Source organism: Anomaloglossus baeobatrachus, chromosome 10 (genome assembly GCF_048569485.1).
Source record: "Anomaloglossus baeobatrachus isolate aAnoBae1 chromosome 10, aAnoBae1.hap1, whole genome shotgun sequence".
NCBI classification, from domain to species: domain Eukaryota; kingdom Metazoa; phylum Chordata; class Amphibia; order Anura; family Aromobatidae; genus Anomaloglossus; species Anomaloglossus baeobatrachus.
Genome location: NC_134362.1, coordinates 36,606,799 through 36,628,062, shown reverse-complemented (window position 1 = coordinate 36,628,062; position 21,264 = coordinate 36,606,799). Strand labels below are relative to the sequence as shown.

Here is a 21,264-nt window from a genome sequence, read left to right as displayed (position 1 = left end):
ATCACTAGTTACGAGTACCGAGAACCCGAGCATGGTAGTGCCCGCTCATCACTAGTTACGAGTACTGAGCACCTGAGCATGGTAGTGCCCGCTCATCACTAGTTACGAGTACTGAGCACCTGAGCATGGTAGTGCCCGCTCATCACTAGTTACGAGTACTGAGCACCCGAGCATGGTAGTGCCCGCTCATCACTAGTTACGAGTACCGAGCACCCGAGCATGGTAGTGCCCGCTCATCACTAGTTACGAGTACTGAGCACCTGAGCATGGTAGTGCCCGCTCATCACTAGTTACGAGTACTGAGCACCTGAGCATGGTAGTGCCCGCTCATCACTAGTTACGAGTACTGAGCACCCGAGCATGGTAGTGCCCGCTCATCACTAGTTACGAGTACTGAGCACCTGAGCATAGTAGTGCCCGCTCATCGCTACTCATTATCCCTGGTATCCCCAGTATCAGATCAGACAGGTTAGCTCTATCTAATGTGACGTTTGGTTTACAGATCCGGAACCCTATAACCAACTCGCAATAATAGTTAACTTGTGGATGGGGATAAATAGTTTTCAAAAACCAGATTATCATGTGTATTACATTGATTTGGTGAAAGCAATTTGTCAACATAATCTATATGAGCAATGAAACAATTTATCTAATTTACCGATTTTATGATGAAAACCTCATTCTAGCGTAAACTAAATTTGTCAAAGATAAATATAGATCCATCAGCGGGAAAAGTGATTGAGAAGTGGCTATCTAGCTAGAAAATGTAATTTATTTTCCCAAATTGTCTTTATGTCTTCTTCTAGTAAAACTCCAACTGCAATTTTGACGTATATTGTGGAAAACATTTCATACAAACGATATCCTGATTTACCGGGGATGTTGATTCCATCATCCCACAGCGGCGCTGATCGTGATACGAAATACTGCACAATGCTGCATTCAATCACCGTTCTACCCCTATATTTAAGATAATTGTGGAAACAGCCTTTACCGTTGTGCTACCTGACATTACAAAGTGCTTTGTTGACAGCCATAGTCTTGAATTATTGAGAATTTTTTTCCGCAGCTGCCCTGTTGAATTAATTTCATAGGCAGTAAGTTTTATTTGTTGCAGAGAAAATTAATGATTTTTTTCACTATTTTTTTCTCTCTTTCCTCTAGGACCAGGGCACGGTGGGGGTGATTTTTAACGTGGGCACAGATGATATAACTATCGAAGAGCCAGGAGCCCTGGTGAGCGATGGGAAGTATCATGTGGTGCGATTTACTCGTAGTGGGGGTAATGCTACCTTGCAGGTGGACAGCTGGCCAGTCAACGAAAGGTATCCTGCAGGTAAGAAGCATAGAACAAATAATGTGCATGGAAAGTACTTCCCCCGAGGAGCCATGTTGTATTATAGACTTCCGAGTCTATTTGTTGAATGCTTTTATCCAATACTACCATGCAGTAAATTCCGTTGCTGTAAATTATGACTTCCAAGAAGTATCATAATCAATTAATAATAGTTTGCAGATGTTCTAAAAATACTGGTCAAGCATAAAGTGACCCTGATTAGTCGAGAAGTAGACTACACACCCAAAAAATGAGCGAAGAACCGAGACACCATGGTTCCATGTCTAGATAGTCTCAATCAAATCACCCAAAGACAAGGAAGGTTCCTACCCTGCCTTTGATCCCAGCACTCTCAGTTTTTCCCTTCCGGTACCGTTCCTGCTTTTTTCCCATTCTTTATGTCTATCTGCTAATGTGGGCTCTAGTTTCTTTCCCATTTGGTCGGACACTTTTCCCTAGTCCATTCTGAAAACTCCCAGATATTACAAACAGACCTACATGTCAAAGCTTTAAAGTTTTAAAACCCAGAGAAAGGTAGTAATATAGAGTAGAACCCAGTACAATGAGGATGCCTTGACGCGGCTACTGGGCTAGTATGAAAATGGCCATTTTGATATGCAGAACTCCCAGATGTGGAAACCGTAAAGAAAAATGGTCTTGGGATCATTTTATATTAGAATCATAACATTTACATGAAGTTCACTTGTAGATGATCACTTAGGACAGAAATTGTCTCAACTAGCGTATAGAATCGTAATTTACACGATCTTACAAATAATCCATTGGCTGAGTTGTCTCCTCCCATTAAGCTGTGTTGTATACTTTGCATATATTTTTAATTATGGGTAAAATGAAGGCATCGAAGATATTGTTATTATTATTATTATTACGAAGTATATGTTTGACTGAATAAATAATGAGAAAACATGACGTAACAAAAAAGTTCTGATAAACCTAGTGCTAAAACTCGACTGGTAATTTGAGTCTAAACTGTCCCAATAATCCCTTTTAACCAATTTATAAACAGAACTAACTAGAGCTTAGCTTTTAATCCATTCTGCCCCCATTACAACCACGTCAGTTCTAGACTGGATAATAGGAGAATAGGATTGGAATGCAAGATTTGGGAAAAGTGCTCTCAGTTTATTTGTCATATGTTTTCTGGAATAAGCTGGCTACTTAATGCGCTAACTGGCTTGATATCGGAGGATTATATAGCAAGTTGGGTGCCGAAGTTGGGTTCCTCTCCGTCTAAACTGTAGGTAAATAACTTGGAACTCCTTTTTTCCCAAAATTTCTACTGCGAAATCCAAAATAGATCAATGGCATTTTGGTCCGCAACACTGAACCTTCATCAGTCTAGATCGATTGCGTGGAGTAATTGGAAAAGGATTGATGCAAAGTAGCCAAACGCGCCAAGGAATTGCAACACCATCACTAGAGAGGGTGTTGCAACTCTTCGCCACTTGTGACTACTTTGCACCAAACTTTTTCCAGCTATACATGTAATTATTTTGGTCTGATGAAGATCCAGTGCTGCGAAACTAAACGTTACGGATCTATATTGTTTTGGATTGCGCAATACACATCATGCAACAGAAAAAGGGAATGCCGAGTTATTTAACGATGGTTTAGGAGAGTCGTAGCATGGACTCTGCTCCAGATCAGGCTCCCAAAAGTGGCAAGTCTTATTTATCTTGTAGAAATACAAAGAAATGCAATAAACTTTGAATATGGCAGTTCATAAAACAATTCATAAATGGGGACATTTTTCAACACTATTACAAAGTTGTGGAGATGTAGCCAATCTAGTGGTTCCTGTCATATTTAAGAGGAAATACAAAAGGATGAATTTGATAAGTTAAAGAGGTTGTTCACTACTTTAACATTGATGGCCTATCCGTAATGTAGGTAATCAATGCCTAACTGGCAGGGGTGGTCTGACACCCGATCAGCTGCTCTTAGCATCCTTAGGATAGGTCATCAAAGTCTGATCAATGGAGATATGACAATAGGAATCTGTGACGATCAGCTGACCCCGGTGTCAGTGGCTATTGGAACTGCACCATAGCGGAGCTGCACAGCACAACTTCATCTGATGTATAGTGGCCGCGGTTAGGTACTGCACATCTGCCCCCTATTCAAATCAATAGGGGATAGATGTACAGTACTTGGCCGAAGCCACCATTTTGTTGACAGAGCTGTGCTGTGAAACTCCATAAGTGTGCACTTCCAGCTGCTGCCGACACCGGGGACAGCTGATCGACAGAGGTTCCTATTGTCGCATCTCCTCTGATCAGACTTTGATGACCTATCCTAAGGACAGGCCATCACTGTTAAAATAGTGGACTGTAGCATGGCATGGGGCACTAATCATGGGCGAAGTACTGTTCTCTCACACGCCGGCATGGCAAAGGAAAGATGGAGTGGTTCTGGTTGGGTGTGTGGACTTGTGTTATGATGGCGACTCACCGCTGCAGGCTGAGGATGGCTTTGCCTGGCTAAAACTAGATTTTAACTTAAGCACAGAAGGAGACCATCAGATTTTAAAACACTTTTACTTAAATGTAACTTGACAAACACAGTACACAGGGAATAGCGGGCACACATCTTCAGACATTTCATTTTTAATATGAAGCAATTCCACCAACAGTCCCTTCATTCCTTCCAATCTAGTTATTCCTGTCCTCAGTCCTATTTGTTTCACCACCGTCCAGGGCAACATCACAGTACTGCCCGGGAGAGTCGTTCCGTACCTTACTGTGATTCAGCGACCAGTTTTCCTTGAGTAGGAGAAGAGTTGCCCCTATAGCCAAATCCTTGCCTCACACTGCTAACGCTTTTGGAACATCCATCCACAGTTCGCTTTTCGTCTCACATTCTGTACGGCCAGGCTCATCACCTTCTGAAGTTATAGACTGTCTGGAACTTTGATGTTAAAAGTCCTCTATGAGGAACTGACTACCCAAGTTGGCAGTTCAATTGGTCAATACACTGATCCGACTACGTTGGATACTTTGTGTACTTTCCACCTCCTTTACACACTATTCCTATGCCTAGCTTCAATCTCCTTTAGCTGTAAGGACACCCACTGCATATTGCCTTGCTGAACATTCAGAGTAAATGTCTGCACTAGCTGCAAACTAATCCCTATCTATAAGTTCTGAAGGAAACCTGTTTCTTTCCCTGCATGCTAACCACTCCCCTATGATCTAGTTCAAACATTAACTCTGTCTGCTCCTGCAGCCTGTTGCTGGGCAGACTTGACCTTTTACCTTCTATTTCTAAACACACACATTAAAATGCTGTACATTTATTACATTATACTAGAGCATTCCCATTACATTTTTAACACTGCTACATCTTACGCATTATAAATTCAAACCTGATATTACTAACACTTATCTCTATCACGCATTACATTACACAGCATTGATGCAACTGATGTCTTCGGGGGAGGGGAACACGACCATAGGTCTACCTCATTACAAGACAACCGCTTTAATATAGGTCTCCCTTTCTTTGCACCAGTTTTGATATGTCTCAGTGTTTTATTGACTTGGAGATTTCCCAGCTACAGAGCTCAGCAACACCACAGTCATGCCACTTAACATTAGTGAATATGGCCTTGCTGAACACTCAGAGTAAAAGTCTGCTCTACCTGCAAACTTAACCCTATCTATATGGTCTAGAAGGAATCATGTTTCTTTCCCTGCATGCTAACCACTCCACTATGAGCTAGTCCTAACAGTAACGCTGTTTGCCCCTGCAGCCTGTTGCTGGGCAGATTTGACCTTTTACCTTCTATTTTTATACACAGATATTAAAATGCTCTGCATTACTTACATTATACTGGAACATCTCACATTACATTATTAACACCATTACTTCTAATAATTATACATTCCTATCTTATATTACTAACATTTATCTCTATCATGCATTACATTAAACAGCATTGATGCGATTGATGTCTTCAGGGGGAAACACAACCATAGGTACTTACAGCACAACCTTTTTTAATATGGGTCTCCTTTTCTTTGCACCCGTTTGGATACATCTCAGTGTTTTATTGACTTGGAGATTTCCCAGCTAGGGAGCTCAGCAATGCCACAGTCATGCCACTTAAAATTAGTGAATATCTATTAATGGCTGACAATTGAGAAATTGATTTGTGAACTGCACATTGTGAAGATGAAGATTGCAAATTAATTGGCTCTTTTCTGAGCAACATTTTCAATTATTAGCTGGCTATTCCTTTGCTTTTGCATGAAGATTTCTCAACCTTTCCGCACTGGTCAATCTGGATTTGTATGCTCTTCTTAAAGTTCAGGAAAATGTATCAAAGTGTCATCTCTTGCATATTTCCAGCATGTTGTACATTTCCCTATGTCCATGACTGCAAGATTTACCTTATGTCCTTTGCTGCATTTCTCAACGACAAGCTTGAGCCAACTCTGACCCCTTCAACTATTTCATAGTCATCTAAGCTTTCCTCCTTACCTACCTTGTCTTTTCTTTATTCCTCTCCCTGATAGCTTTGATATCCCTCAGAAGTGACAACCCTCCATTATTTTTGAAGAAATCATTGACATATTGAAGTTTAGAGTCACTGCTCTATTGCAAATATAGAAGTAACATATTCTAAAAGCAAGTGGTAGGCTCGTGAGGAAAATTGTAATCTTCAATCATTTCGAGAGAGTCTTAGATCTTTACTAAAAATCCATTGGATGAAACGAGCAAGAGTAAATATCATGAAAGTGGACAACAAAAATTTATCAAAGCCTATTACCGGTGACATAAGTAATAGTAAGATAATAGTTTTCAAGGTACCAATTGGTCTTTGATATGTGCATTGATCCCAACCAGTCAAGTCGGTGCCAAGTGGATAACAACCGTTGTAGGCTAAGAGTGGTATAAATCGAATAATCTGTAGATGTAAGCTGATATAATTTACAAATAAGTATGTAACTACTCCTAGTACTCCCTCATGGTTTCCCAGATTTTGCAATCCATACTATTTCTATTGAGTTTTGTGAGTGGTTGCAGTAAATGGGGGTAAAATGGGACTAATCTCCTTAAATCTCTCTTAACCATTTTCTAACTATTGTAACTGTTCCATGAACTGTTAACCTCTAACCTTTCACCTTTCAGATTCTAATGCATCTAATGTTCTTTTATTAAAACTCTATAAAGGGAACCCAGATAGTGAAAGATTGGCGCTTGCCCGTCAGCGCATCCCATACCGCCTGGGTCGTGTTGTAGACGAATGGCTGCTAGACAAAGGTAATTTTTGTGGGGATTGGGAGGATGGTTTAAAAAAAAAATGGTTGGTGGAGTGAGAAGGAGAAGAGAATTCTTTTAAGATAAAACTCGTAAAATTATCTATAAATCACCTAAACATTATCCGAAAAGTTGTCTTTATCCCCTTTTACTCCGTATTATTTTTGTCAACTCTTTTTCATAATTCACACCAATGTTGTAAATTATTATTAAATTCACATTTCAATGGTCCGTTGAAGACATTTACATTCATTGCAAATTTTCACTTTTTTATCTTTTCTTTGATGTCATAGTGATTTTTTTTCCCATTCAGCCTATTTCATCTTTAAGAGTACAGTTTTCACATATAAACCAGACATCTGAGCTATAATTGGGGGTTTGAAATATTTAAAGGAAATTTATGAAAAATGTAGCCAAGAAAAGGAAATGGGTAAGAAAAAAAAATATTAACCTACTAAATCCAGTCCCACTGCTTTGGTGGCCTTGTCCTATTTCTGCTTAATTCCTGCAAACAATTACATAACATCTATCATTCATATCCAATCACTGTCTTCAATTGTCACATGCCATACATAACATCTATCATTCATATCCAATCACTGTCTTCAATTGTCACATGCCATACTTAATAAAAATGATGATCGCTTGCAGTGGTCACATGAATGATGTATGACCACTTGTAGAAATAGGTAGAAACTGACTGGGACCACCAAAATAGTGGCACTGGAGTGGCTTGGGGAGGAGTTTAACTCTATTTTTTAATTCCTTTCTTTAACTCCCTTCTTTAACTCCTTTCTTTAACTTCCTTCTTTAACTCTCTTCATTAATTCCTTTCTTTAACTCCTTTCTTTAACTCATTTCTTTAACTCTCTTCTTTAACTTCTTTCTTAAACTGCTTTCTTTATCTCCTTTCTTCAACTCCCTTCCTTAATTCTTTTCTTTAACTCCATTCTTTAACTGCTTTCTTCAACTCCTTTCTTTATCTCCCTTCTTTAACTCCTTTCTTTAACTCCCTTCTTTAACTGCTTTCTTCAACTCCTTCTTTAACTCCCTTCTTTAACTCCTTTATTTAACTCCCTTCCATCTTCAACTCCTTTCTTTAACTCTCTTCTTTACCTCCCTTCTTTAACTCCTTTTTTTTAACTCCTTTCTTTAACTCTCTTCTTTAACTTCTTTCTTAAACTGCTTTCTTTATCTCCTTTCTTCAACTCCCTTCTTTCATTTTTTTCTTTAACTCCATTCTTTAACTGCTTTCTTCAACTCCTTTCTTTAACTCCCTCCTTTAACTCCTTTCTTTAACTCTTTTCTTTAACTCCTTTCTTTAACTCCCTTCTTTAACGGCTTTCTTCAACTTCTTTCTTTAACCTCCTTCTTTAACTCCTTTATTTAACTCCCTTCCTTCTTCAACTCCTTTCATTAACTCCCTTCTTTACCTCCCTTCTTTAAATGCTTTTTTAACTCCTTTCTTTATCTCCTTTCTTCAACTCCCTTCTTTAATTCTTTTCTTTAACTCCATTCTTTAACTGCTTTCTTCAACTCCTTTCTTTAACTCCCTTTCGTTAACTCCTTTTGTTTAGCTCTCTTCCTTAACTTCTTTCTTAAACTGCTTTCTTTTACTTCCTTCTTTAACTCCCTTCTTTAACTCCCTTCTTTAACTTTCTACTTTAATTCCTTTTTTAACTCCTTTTTTAAAATCTCAAAACCCCCTATTAATAATGTAAATGCTGTATTAAATTCTATAGAATTTTACTACAAAGACAAATAAAGTTTTCTTTTTATTAATATTTTATTTTTATTATTATTTTATATGACCTTTGCAAAATTTTAGAACATTTAAAAAAAGGCTGAGAATATGAGTCAGTTATGGAAACATGATTTCATTCACAACATAGAAGGATGTATGCTTTGATCTTTTAGTTGAAAATCAAGAAATTAAGAAAAACAATGCAGAAGCATACAAAACGTAAACAACTCCTTCAGTCACATTTCTATACCTTATGCCCATTAACACACAAAAGTGTACATCTAAATATGTCAAATGCCTCAAAGGATTTTGAGATTTTTATAATATAAATAAGAATAAAAATAGACATTACAGTTTTGCAAGGAAGACATATTTATTAGTTTATGGTCATAATGTATTTATAATAGAGACAATTATTATTTAAGAACATACAAGCACAATGCAAGGATTTTATCTAGCATTTGTAATAGGGAAGGTCTCTGTTGGCTTAAACATTGCAGTTCTTGACCCTAAGTCTTTGTATATCCCCATAATGTAAACCGGAAGATTTACAGCTCTTATTTCAGAGAATGTTTTATTTTTAGATCATCCCTTAAAGCTATAGAGAAAAGAATGATTGATTTCTAGCTTCAAAACAGTGCCTTATTGTAAGGAGACTGAGACTTGGCAACTCACTAAGACGGGTGTTGACAGACGTCAAAGACTGGCTAAAGGAAGAACATAACATCTTTATAGCAGTAAGAAACGTCAGTCGAGACTTGCTAGAACCAAAGCCCATCATAACTTTATATTGTTCCAGTGAGCTGGCAAATTGGCTGGAACCAGTTGACGTAACATCCCATTTCCCACAATTGTTTGGCTCCAGTAACTCTACAGTAAACTGTAGAAAAAAATACATATATTTGAAGCAATTGGGAAAAAAAAATAATTTACGAATAGTTCCCCCAAAATCTTTTAAGTAATACTTTTCATGCATCCCCGGCTTTTTCGATAGTGCTATTTTCCTGCTCATGTCTGCAATGATATTGTATCTTGTAAGTTGGTAACTAAGATTGTAGAGCAACCACCTTATATCTACCATATTAACACCTGCACAACAGTAGCTTACCGGCCGGAAAAAATACCAACTTACTTTTAGGTCCAGTTAGGTCCTACAGGCTGTAAGAGTAACTTGTCTCACCAGATTCATAAAATTTGCAGATAGATAGGAGGAGTAGCCAACACTAGAGAGGAAAGAGACCGTATTCAAAAGGATCTAGACACACTCGAACTATGGGCCGAGGAGAACAGCCTGGTGTTTAACAGGGATAAAGGCAAAGTCCTACATCTGGATAAAAGAAATGTAAAAAACATATATAGTATGGGAGGAATAGAACTAGGTGATGGCATCGGGGAAAAGGACTGTGGCATAATAGTAGATCCTAGATGCAATATGATCCAACAATGTGGAGCTGCAGCTAAAAAGGCCAACAAAATTCTGGGATGTGTCAAGACAAGCATTGAATCTAGATAAATAGAGGTAATTATTCCCCTATACTCTGCCCTGGTGAGACCCCACCTGGAATACTGTGTACAGTTCTGGGTGCCCCAATTCAAAAAAGACATCGATATATTGGAGCAATTCCAGAGAAGAGCAACCAAGATGGTAGAGGGTCTGCAAACCATGTCCTATGAAGAATGGCTAAAAGAACTAGGAATGTTTAGTTTGCAAAAAAGAAGGCTGAGAAGAGACTTAATAGCGGTCTACAAATATCTGAAATGAAGTCATAGAGCAGAGGGAACTACCATATTCGCATTAGCACAAGGAAGTACAAGTAGCAATGGAGGAAACTAAAAGGAAGGAGATTCAGATTAGACATTAGGAGAAACCTTCTGACCTTGAGGGTAGTCAGGGAGTGGAACAGGCGACCACGGGAGGTGGTGAGCTCTCCATCAATGGAAATCTTCAAGTTGAAGCTGGATAAACATATAGTTGGGATGATTTAAGAAAACTGCTCTCGCAGGGGGTTGGACCTGATGGCCCTTGAAGTCCCTTCCAACTCTACAGGGTTGGACCCGAGAGCCCTTGAGGTCCCTTCCAACGCTACCATTCTATGATTCTTTCATTCTAGACATTCTACAGCATGGACATTCTACATTCTGGTAAAATTTTGTCCCATGTTAACCTTAATATTTAATGGGACATATCAGGTTCATGTGTGAGGTTTTTAGGGTGACTCACAAAACATAAATTGGACCTAAGGACAGAATATTCAGAAAGACTCTTTTTTCTAGTAACGATAACCATGTCCTCACGATGTCCTTAGAACATATTGAATGTGGCAGTGTAGGGATGTGAACATTGTCTGCTGAGCTTAAGGTCACCTTCCATGCTCGGCTGGTTACTTTCTACATTCCTTAATTCATTTCCTCGTTCAATTTGCAGAATTCGGGAATGTGTAAACCCGTGAATATTAGTTTTGCTGAATCATACGGCTTTGTTTGCATATGTCAGATGGTCTATTTATCAAACAGGAACATTCTATTGAAAGTGCTGAACATATAAGCTTCTGCTCCCTAGTAAATAGACTCTGTGCAGTGTGGTGGAAATACACGTTAGTGTCGCTATTGAATTAACTGATTGTATAACCTGAGCTGATCACAGCAGTTTATAGCGAATCTCTACGGTACCTGAGTTATGACCAGAACTCGCCTGCAGTACAGATTAGAATGGAACCAGCACAGAGGAACGGACTGCACGGACTAAGGCTCAACTCCTAGAAATGGGATTATAGCTATGGACATTTCTGTCTGAAAAATAACAAATTTATAAAGCTGAGGAAAATTGCAGCTACTGTTGATATTGCTTATTACACTGGATATAGGTTTACTGGATATACACTTTTAATACTAGAAAATTACTATTTCGTGTAGATTTAGAGCCCAGAGACTTCCACATTTCCTCCCGGGGCTCAAAGACTTCTACATTTCTTCTCTAGGCTCAAAAACTTCTACATTTCTTCCCTAAGCTCAAAGACTTCTATATTTCCACCTTTGCCTCATATATCTCTAAATTCCCTCTCTCAGTTCAGAGACTTGTACATTCCCTCCCTAGGTTCAAAGACTTCTACATTCCTTCCCTGAGCTTAGAGATTGTGTGTATATCCTCCTTGAGTTTAGAAACTTTGGCATTCTCTCCCTGGTCTCAGATACATCTACATTCTCTCTCTAAGCTCAGAGACATCTACATTTCCTCCCTGTGCACAGAGACATCTACATTCCTACTCTGTGCTCAGAGACTCATGCATTCCCTTCTTGCACTCAGACACTTCTACATTCTCTCCCTGTGCTCAGAGATTACTACATTCCCTCCATGTGCTCAAAGACTTCTACATTTCCTACCCGAGCTTAGAGTCTAATACATTCCCTCTCTGTGCTCAAAGATTAATACATATCCTCCCTGTGCTTAGAGAGTATTACATTCCCTCCCTGTGCTCAGATACTAATGCATCTCCTCCCTGTGCTCAGAGAATAATACATCCCCACTCTGTGCTCAGAGACTTTTACATTCCCTCCCTGTTCTCAGAGATGTCTTCATTTCCTACCTGAGCTCAGAGACTAATACATTCCCTCAATGGACTCAACAATGTCTATATTCCCTCCCTGTGCTTGGTTACGTCTGCATTCCCCCATGTGCTCAGAGACTTCTACATTTACTCCCTGTGCTTGGTTACTTCTATATTCCCCCATGTGCTCAGAGACTTCTACATTTCCTTCCTGTGCTTGCTTACTCCTACATCCTCCATGTGCTCAAAGACTTCTACATTTCCTTCTTGTGCTTGGTTACTCCTACATTCCCCATCTGCTCAGAGACTTCTACATTTACTCCCTGTGCTTGTTTACTTCTATATTCCCCCATGTGCTCAGAGACTTCTATATTTCCCCATGTGCTCAGAGACTTCTACATTTCCTCCGTGTGCTTGGTTACTCCTACATTCCCCATGTGCTCAGAGACTTCTAAATTTCAATATGTGCTCAGAGACTTCTACATGTACTCTCTGTGCTTGGTTACTTCTATATTCCACCATGTGCTCAGAGACTTCTACATTTCCCCATGTGCTCAGAGAGTTCTACATTTCCTCCCTGTGCTTGGTTGCTCTTATATTACCCCATGTTCTCAGAGGCTTCTACATTTCCCCATGTGATCAGAGACTTCTACATTTCCTCCCTGTGCTTGGTTACTCTCACATTCCCCATGTTCTCAGAGACTTCTACATTTCCCCATGTGCTCAGAGACTACTACATTTCCTCATGTGCTCAGAGATGTCTACATTTCCTCCATGTGTTTGGTTACTTCTATATTCCCCATGTTCTCAGAGACTTCTACATTTCCCCATGTGCTCAGAGACTACTACATTTCCTCATGTGCTCAGAGATGTCTACATTTCCTCTGTGTGCTTGGTTACTTCTATATTCCCCCATGTGCTCAGAGACGTCTACATTTCAAAGTAAGAAACTACACCGTATATTGTAATATAGATTTACAAGTTTGGGTTATAATCTGTACTTCCGATACCATAACCATTGCATTCGTCGGTATGTGATGTAATTTCACCTTCTGCATTTTTTTCTGTCCATTCATTTCTTCATCTTTCCAAATTCCTTTCCTAACAGGATGTATTGACAGATCGTAACGAATTCTCTTTTCCTTCTCATTCCTTGAACACCTAAATTTAAGGTACACTTATATATAAATCTCCCTACGTTTATATATACGTGTACACATTGAAAGTCTAACCTAAATTTAATCATCTAATAATTTCTGCTTAAACGGCTGATAAACCTTTTTTTTTAACTTGCGTCATTTTGGGGTTTTTTTTAAAAAAAAGAAAAAAAACTGAAATTCCTAGGAAAGAGTGAGAGAGAACCTAAAGATTATAAACATACGGATTTAATAAAACAAAAAACCAAAAAAAACGTTAAAGGGACTAATATTAAATGCAGGAAATTGAATTAATGATTTTTAACCCTTTGCTGAAAATAAACAATGAAATCCTCCAAAAAAAACAAAACAAAAACAAACGGGATAGGGATATGAAATTCTGTTGATGTTCATGGCAAATATAGTAATATTTTGGTTCCGATACAAACAAAATGTCCGAAAAACACTATTTTTTTGGTATTTTATTCTATTTAGACAAGATCTTCTATGAACACATCGTCTATATACCCGTTTATTAGTTTCTCATAAAAGATATGGAATAAGATGTCCATATGCATTGATTGACAGCTAGTTAGATTCCCTGATCTAGTGTGTGTAATGGTGTCCTTTATCTGCCTTGATGGCAAAAGGATTGGACATATGGAATTTTAATATGCCTGATTGTATGTTTTAGATAAGACAGAAGTAGAGAATAGCTGTTGCTCAATGAATGGGCATCTCCCTTAAAAGAGTTGATAATGTCATTCATATGAGATTAGATCTTGAATTCCTGTTCTACATAGTGTCATATGACTATGTCGCTTACAAATTTAAGATATACGATGATATATCGTATTTTCCAAAAGCCAGGTTAGAATTTTTCATGCCCACAATGCTCTAAATTTTAACTCTCAGTTGAAGCAACCCTAAAGTGAATGTTTCCCCTCTAACAACATGTGGTTTTTAGGTCCGATAGTCTGCTCTGATAGATTTCTTAATATATTTTTATTGCAGCTAAATCACCATTTCCTGATACAAAGCTCAAAAATCTCCTGCATAGACATGGCCTTAAAGAATAACTATTTTTTCCCATTTGATTATCCTCTAAGCATTGTAAAATGATGCATTTTTTAAATACATTTTATTCTTTCATTCCCAAATACCAAGTTCATGGTTCTTTAGAAGCTCCTTTTAACTTCTGCTCAGTAGAATCTTTATACTATATTCAAGCTATCAAGGTACAGAATTTTACCTTACCTGAGCAGGATGCGGGGAAAAAATGGGCTCGGACAGGGACAGTCCCATACTCTGTTTAAATACAGTTTATAAATCTTTGTTTGAACAGCAAATATCATGTTCATGATCCTTTAAAAGCTCCTTTTAACTTCTGCTCAGCAGGATCTGTATAGTATATTCAATCAATCAAGGTATGGGATTCTACCCTAAATGAACAGGGTGGTGGTGGAAAAAAAAGGCTCAGACAGGGAAAGTCCCATCCAAGAAAAAATATATATTCCAGCTCCAAACAGTGGATAATATTTATTTTTTGTTTTCTTTTAAAGTGCAATACAGACACAAAGGTAGTGATACCAGCGAGGTCAACTAGTTTCTGGCTAAACGCCCTTAATCATGACACTGGAGTCCATGTCTCAATCCCTCTTTTTAACCCATTAATACACCCATTTGGGAGATAATGGGCCAATTAATGGGATACGAACATATGCAGAGTAAAACAAAGTGCAGACATAAACTTTAGGGAAAGTCACATACTCTATTTAAATACAGTGTATGCATCTTTGCTTGAGCAGCAAGTTCATGATCCTTTAGAAGCTCCTTTTAACTTCTGCTCAACAGGATCTGTATACTATATTTAATCAAGGTGCAGGACTTTACCCTAGATGAGCAGGGTGGTGGTGAAAATGAGGGTCAGACAGGGGAAGTCCCATACTCTGTTTAAATACAGAGTAGATCTTTTCTTGAGCAGCAAATACCAAATAAATGATCAAATATGTATACTATATTTATGCTATCAAGGTACATAATTTTACCCTACCTGAGCAGGGTGGTGGGGAAAAAAAACAGTCTCAGACAGGGAAAGTCCCATACTCTGTTTAAATTGAGTGTTTGTCTCTTTTTTTGAGCAGAAAATATCAAGTTCATGATCCTTTAGAAGCTCCTTTTAACTTCTGCTCAGCAGGATCTGTATAGTATATTCAATCAATCAAGGTATGGGACTTTACCCTACCTGAGCAGTGTGGGGTGAATAAAAAAGGCTTAGATAGGGAAAGTCCCATACTCTGTTTAAATACAGTATATGGATCTTAGCTTGAGCAGCAGTTGAAAGGAGCTTCTAAAGGAGCATGAACCAGACATTGAAACAGCGCTGCATCTTAGTATTTAAAAGGGAAAAGCAGAAAAAAATGTAATGTAGTATATTTGAAAATGAATTAGCTCAGAATTTCAGATTTATTAAAAAATGAAGCCTTTCTTAAAATGGCATAAGATAACATGATGCAAAAAATTGTAACTCATTACCAAGCCATAAATGTTCAATTGTATTTGTTGTGTTAAGAGACAAAGGGGTTGTTCACTACTCTCAATCACTATATTCCTCCATGTAAAATAAAAACAGCCTGAACATGCCTCCAATGTTGGGGCCTTTCCACCAACATTGGAGACTGGTCTCCCGTGGCTCACCTGACGTTATGTCACATGAGCCCTGTAGCATATAAGCAGCTACTAATGGATTTGCTTCACTCTCATTTTCTTTGGATGAAACAGTCATCCGGAATGGGTGAGAACTGCTGCCCCTCTCTGTCTCTCTCCGGATGTTAGTTGTGTCCGAAGGTGCTGAAAGTGAAGTGGACCATTCATGGACGCTGATCGGTGGCAGGGTTGACATAATCTCACATGAGACCCGGGAAACTCAGCGCCTGCATTGGAAGTTAGTATAGGCTGTTTTTATTTTACATGGGTTGGGTGAATATAGTTATTGAGAAGGTGTTGTCCGAGTAATGGAAAGTGCCATTTAAAAGGAATCTATCAGCAGGTTTTTGCAACCTCATCTGAGAGCAGCATGAGGTAGACAAAAAGATTCTGAATCCAACTATGTATCACTTAGATTACTGGGTGCAGCCGATCTGACACAATCAAAATTTTTACATTTAGCCATGTAGCAGAGCTGAGCGTCGATCTCCACCCCCACCAGGCTCTCAATATAGATTGTATATTGACAGTGAGATGTCAATCAGGAGAAGGGGCATGCAGGACAGCCGTGTGCGTGACAATGTAGTGCAAGCGATGAGAAGTCCTGTTGCTTAAACAACATATCAAATAAACAGATCGGACTGTGACAAAACAGACATCCCTGAAGTCTATGTCTTAACCCTTGCAGCACGCTGTCTTTAGCTTACATAGCAAAAACCTGCCGACAGATTCCCTTTCATCTTTTGAGCTCTATCTTAAGAAAGGCTACTTATGTAGTGGTACATGGACGACACACTTTAATAAGAATATTACTAAACTAATTGCTCGTTTACTAGGTTGAAATAGATATGTCATATTCCTCATCTCAATGCTTGTTTTGCCCTATTATTATGCTCTTTTATTACAAACCACTTATACTAGTACATAATGGAGCATGCTGTATAAATGGAAAACATCAGGGCAGTTAATTGAAAACTCTTGATATCGGAGCCATAAAATAAAATGTTCCACTGGAATGCTAATCTTTGATTATCATCTCCTTACTCCGAAACCCTATTAAATCCGGTCCGATCAACCATCTGCATTGACAGGGATCACCTCTCCTAATTGTCAGCGTCGCCTGAATAATCTGAATCCAACCTCCGATATGATATATTAGAGGTCACGGAGAAAATGATGTTTGCCTTTTATTCCGTCCTTTGATCTATGATCTTTTTATACAAGTTTTATGTTGCCCTTTACGTGCTGCGCTTGTTAACTTGCTCATAGCGCATTGCATATGAAGAAACATTAAAAATTACAAGCTGAGAAGCGGCCAGGGTTAGGAGCATAACTATAATTACAGTAATGCACTCCCTGCACCCATGCCATATATATATTTATAATTTGTCCTTTAGTATGTTCCCTTATCTATGTAGCAGTGATTACTGCTTTTATCTCCAATAAATCTCCATGGGAACTATGAAACAGGACGGCTCCGAGAACCACTTAATAGCAAGTGATGTCTGCTAGAAGCCATCCGTTGTAGCAACTGTCCTTTTTATGCAACGATGTAGCATTAGAAACCCTTCTTCTTCTGTCGGGGCTTCTTATCTTTCATGCATCACAATATAATACATGGGTAATGTTGCATATACTTTTTACTTATCAGGAAGAAATTATCAGTTTACAAATTTTAAGGACTGATCCTGAACATTAAGCTGAAGGTGACACCCATGAGGATTCACCTTGTTGCCATTCATGATTTAAAGGTGACACCCATGAGGATTCACCTTGTTGCCATTCATAATTTGAAGGTGACACCCACGAGGATTCAGCTTGTTGCTATTCATGATTTGAAGGTGACACCCATGAGGATTCACCTTGTTGCCATTCATGATTTGAAGGTGACACCCGACAAGGATTCACCTTATTGCCATTCATGATATGAAAGTGACATCCACGAGGATTCACCTTATTTCCAGTTGTGTTTTGAGGGTGACACACCCACAAGGATTCACCTTATTGCCATTCATGATATGAAAGTGACATTCACGAGGATTCACCTTATTTCCAGTTGTGTTTTGAGGGTGACACACCCACAAGGATTCACCTTATTGCCATTCATGATTTGAAGGTGACACCCACGAGCATAAACCTTATTGCCATTCGTGATTTGAAGGTGACACCCACGAGCATAAACCTTATTGCCATTCGTGATTTGAAGGTGACGCCCACGAGGATTCCCCATGCTGCCATTTGTGAATAAAGAAAGTCTTTGGAGTGAGAACTGTCGGAGAGTAGATCTCAACTGGGAACTTCTGCTCCTTCTTTTTAATGATCAGTTTGGGTCTCATGACCTGAAACCCAACTGATTACAAAAACAGACAGGCTGAAGTTCTCACCCAAGAGCTTCTCTTCTTCAAGCCTGAAGATGGATTCCAAAGAAAGTCTTTGGAGTCAGACTTTACTGTTGGAGAATAGATCTCAATTAGGCACTTCTTCTCCTTCTTGTTAATAATCAGTGGGCTCTAATGACCTAAAACCCCACTGATTACAAAAACAAATGGGCTGAAGTGCCCAACCAAGTGCTTTTCTTCTTCAAGACTGAAGATGGACTCCATAGAAAGACTTTGGATTGAGACTTTAGTGTTGGAGAGTAGATCTCAACTGGGTATGTCTGCTCCTTCTTTTTAATGATCAGTGGTGTGTCATGATCTGAAACCTCACTGATTAATATTTCACTGTCTCAGTGACATGTCAAATGTTTTTAGAGGTGCAGTTACTTATTAATAGTGTTGAGCGGACCCAAACTGTAAAAGTCCGGATCCGCGCGGTTTCAGCGTCCGATCCGGGTCCGACTTGGAGACGGGAATCCGGCTGCACGATCCGGATTCGGCTTTTTTTTTTTTCTCTCTCTCTCTCTCTCTCGCTGTCTCTCTCTTTTCCCGGATCCGCTCCCCATTAACATACATGGGGCCGGGTTCCGGATCGGATCTGGACTTCTTTGACAACCCGCGACGGATCCGGCGGACCCGGATTATTGGCAGTCCACTCAACTCTACTTATTAACCTGGTGAGGAACAAATTGGGTCAAGTACATGGGCTAGAGATCCATGGCAAGTCCAAATTGCAGCTATTCAGAATATTACTCTAAAATTGGAGGTTTATGGAGGTAAAGTAGAGGCCCATAAAGCCTATAGATGCCGAATGACGGCTACATAAAACAAGTAGGTTGTATTGATGAGTGATATATCCATGTGAATGAAGCCTAAACAAATAGACGTAGGCCGAGAGTTTCTTATTTATCTGCTTGAAATAGCCGGTTATATATTTCCAAACTGAAGTTAACTTCAATTTGGAAACTTCTTTTTGGAAGCGCAAGAAAATGAAAATTCTTTCAAAATTGAACCAGAAAATGAACCATCAACAGAATTCCACATATAAAAAAAATTTCCACAATTCTAAACGCAATATGGAGGAACTTAACAACTAAAACTAAATTAAAAAAATGAAATAAATTTAAAAAAAAAGACTAACCAAAACCTAAAATAATATTTGTAATCAATTACTAAATAATACATTAACCAATAATTCTTGCATTATTTTCTGCTAACGAAATATGAATTACGACCCACTCCCGATTGGTAAATAGAACATTAACTACAGAGGGTTAAAAAAAATGAAATTCATTTATAAACCTGTTTTAATAAAAATGATCAGTGTTTGGGGGGGAGGTGGGCCGGTAAAAAGGCAGGAAATGGGAGTAGTATCGATTCTTGGATGTGAAGTCCCTTTAACATTTTCTGCCTGGAAGGATGAGAATTGGGGTAAGGAAAATATCAATAAAAAAAAGAAAAATGTATTGTCTTGATGCTGCTGATTCCTCTGCTTTGTCTGTTTTCCGAGATATGATTTGTGTGGTTGCAGACGAGTGGTTACTACCGGTGGTGGTGACATATGGGCGTAGTGGTGTGAAACAAAAGTTAATGCCTCTGTTATCTATAGGGAAATATATAAATACATTTGTATATGTGGCAAGTGCATTGGAGAGCAGATAAATATTCAGAACCTACACGTAAAATATTCTGATAGTAAAGTGTTCGCTGTCTCATTTACCGTAAGGAACTTGCCCATCTGTCTGGAAACTTTCTCCCTTGTGAAAACACTTGGCTCTGCTTCTGACTGAGAAGTGCTGACTGGTTCTTTGCAAGCGCCAGCGGTGAAGCTGCCATGTTTATAAATGTTTTAAAATATACTATATATACCATAGATGACAACTCTTCAAAATTACTTCCATGCTGCTTAACTTTTTGTGCCTAAGCCTAGGACGCATTATAACGGTTTGCAAACCGTATAGCGCCGCGGTCTCCGTCATGCAATGGTTACCGAGCCTCTTTATGACATATAATTTGCATTTAAATTATTCGTGTTAAATAAATGTGAACTTCAAAGGCCCAAAGTGTGGAAATGGAGGAATAAGTTCCAGCGGCACTGAGAAAGCCGGGACATTTCCATGGGCAAAATTTTGTATTAAACATCATTTTTTTAACAATTTGGATCTTGGGTCTACTGGTATCCAAGATTTCAACTAAGGGATTGTATTTTTATTTTATTTTAATTTTATTTTTATTTTTTTATTTTTTTCTGGGCTGTTAAGACGGCAGTGTCGGCATCCTTTCCGAAATTCACGTTGGCCATTTTTCAAGCGTTTTACAATCTTTTATTAGTTTTTGAATCTTCACAAATGAAGAACGAGCGCTGAAAAGTTTTATCTGCTATAGAATCTGCTGTTTCTTCACCCGACACAGACTTGTTTTAGGTTTTTGCCATTTAAGATGGTGGAAGCACAAGGAATCATGCTGCTTCAGGATACAGACCAAGCAAAATAATGAGCAACGTATACAGGAACAAGTAAGATTGTGAGTAGTGTGTTATCTGCAGGTTGAGAAGTTAAGAAAATCGGAATAATTGCTAAAACTGGCCACGCATGTGAGATAGCTGTCGAACGTTTATTTCACCAACAGATATCTCTTCTGATGTCCTCATACATATTAACCCAATGATCAAGTGTTTTCAATAGGGAGAGAGAAGGAAGCTTCTGACAGCCTCATCTGGTAGTGGCCTTTCTACCCTTAAAACGAAGGCTGTGAAGCTCTAATGGTGCGATCCTTTTCTGCTCCAAAAAGGATGTCAGGAAGCCCCCATATTCATCAGATGGTCATCCAGTCCCAATTAAATCAGTGGTAGGAGTTGTAGGAGCTGTAGGAGTTATAGGAGTGGTAGGAGCTGTAGGAGTTATAGGAGTGGTAGGAGCTGTAGGAGTTGTAGGAGCAGTAGGAGTTGCAGGAGCTGTAGGAGTTGTAAGAATGGTAGAAGTGGTAGGGGTTGTAGGAGCTGTAGAAGTTGTAGGAGTGTTAGAACCTGTAGGAGCAATAGAAGTTATAGGAATGGTAGAAGTGGTATGAGTTGTAGAAGTTGTAGGAGCTGTAGGAGCTGGAGCTGTATAAGTTGTAGGAATGATAGACGTGGAAG

The 21,264-nt window shown here is 38.8% G+C and overlaps 1 protein-coding gene across 19 annotated transcripts in view; it reads left to right on the top strand.

The window, feature by feature from the left end:
• NRXN2 (neurexin 2) overlaps positions 1-21,264 on the top strand; it is a 955,311-nt gene that overhangs the window by 780,923 nt on the left and 153,124 nt on the right. For 11 of the 19 annotated variants that reach the window (XM_075326063.1, XM_075326062.1, XM_075326054.1 and 8 more), the window contains 2 exons: positions 1,165-1,336; positions 6,533-6,622. In XM_075326063.1, the coding sequence (XP_075182178.1) occupies positions 1,165-1,336; positions 6,533-6,622 (262 nt within the window). The remainder of the gene's footprint in view (positions 1-1,164; positions 1,337-6,532; positions 6,623-21,264) is intronic. The other 8 variants (XM_075326071.1, XM_075326065.1, XM_075326064.1 and 5 more) reach the window with 1 other exon arrangement.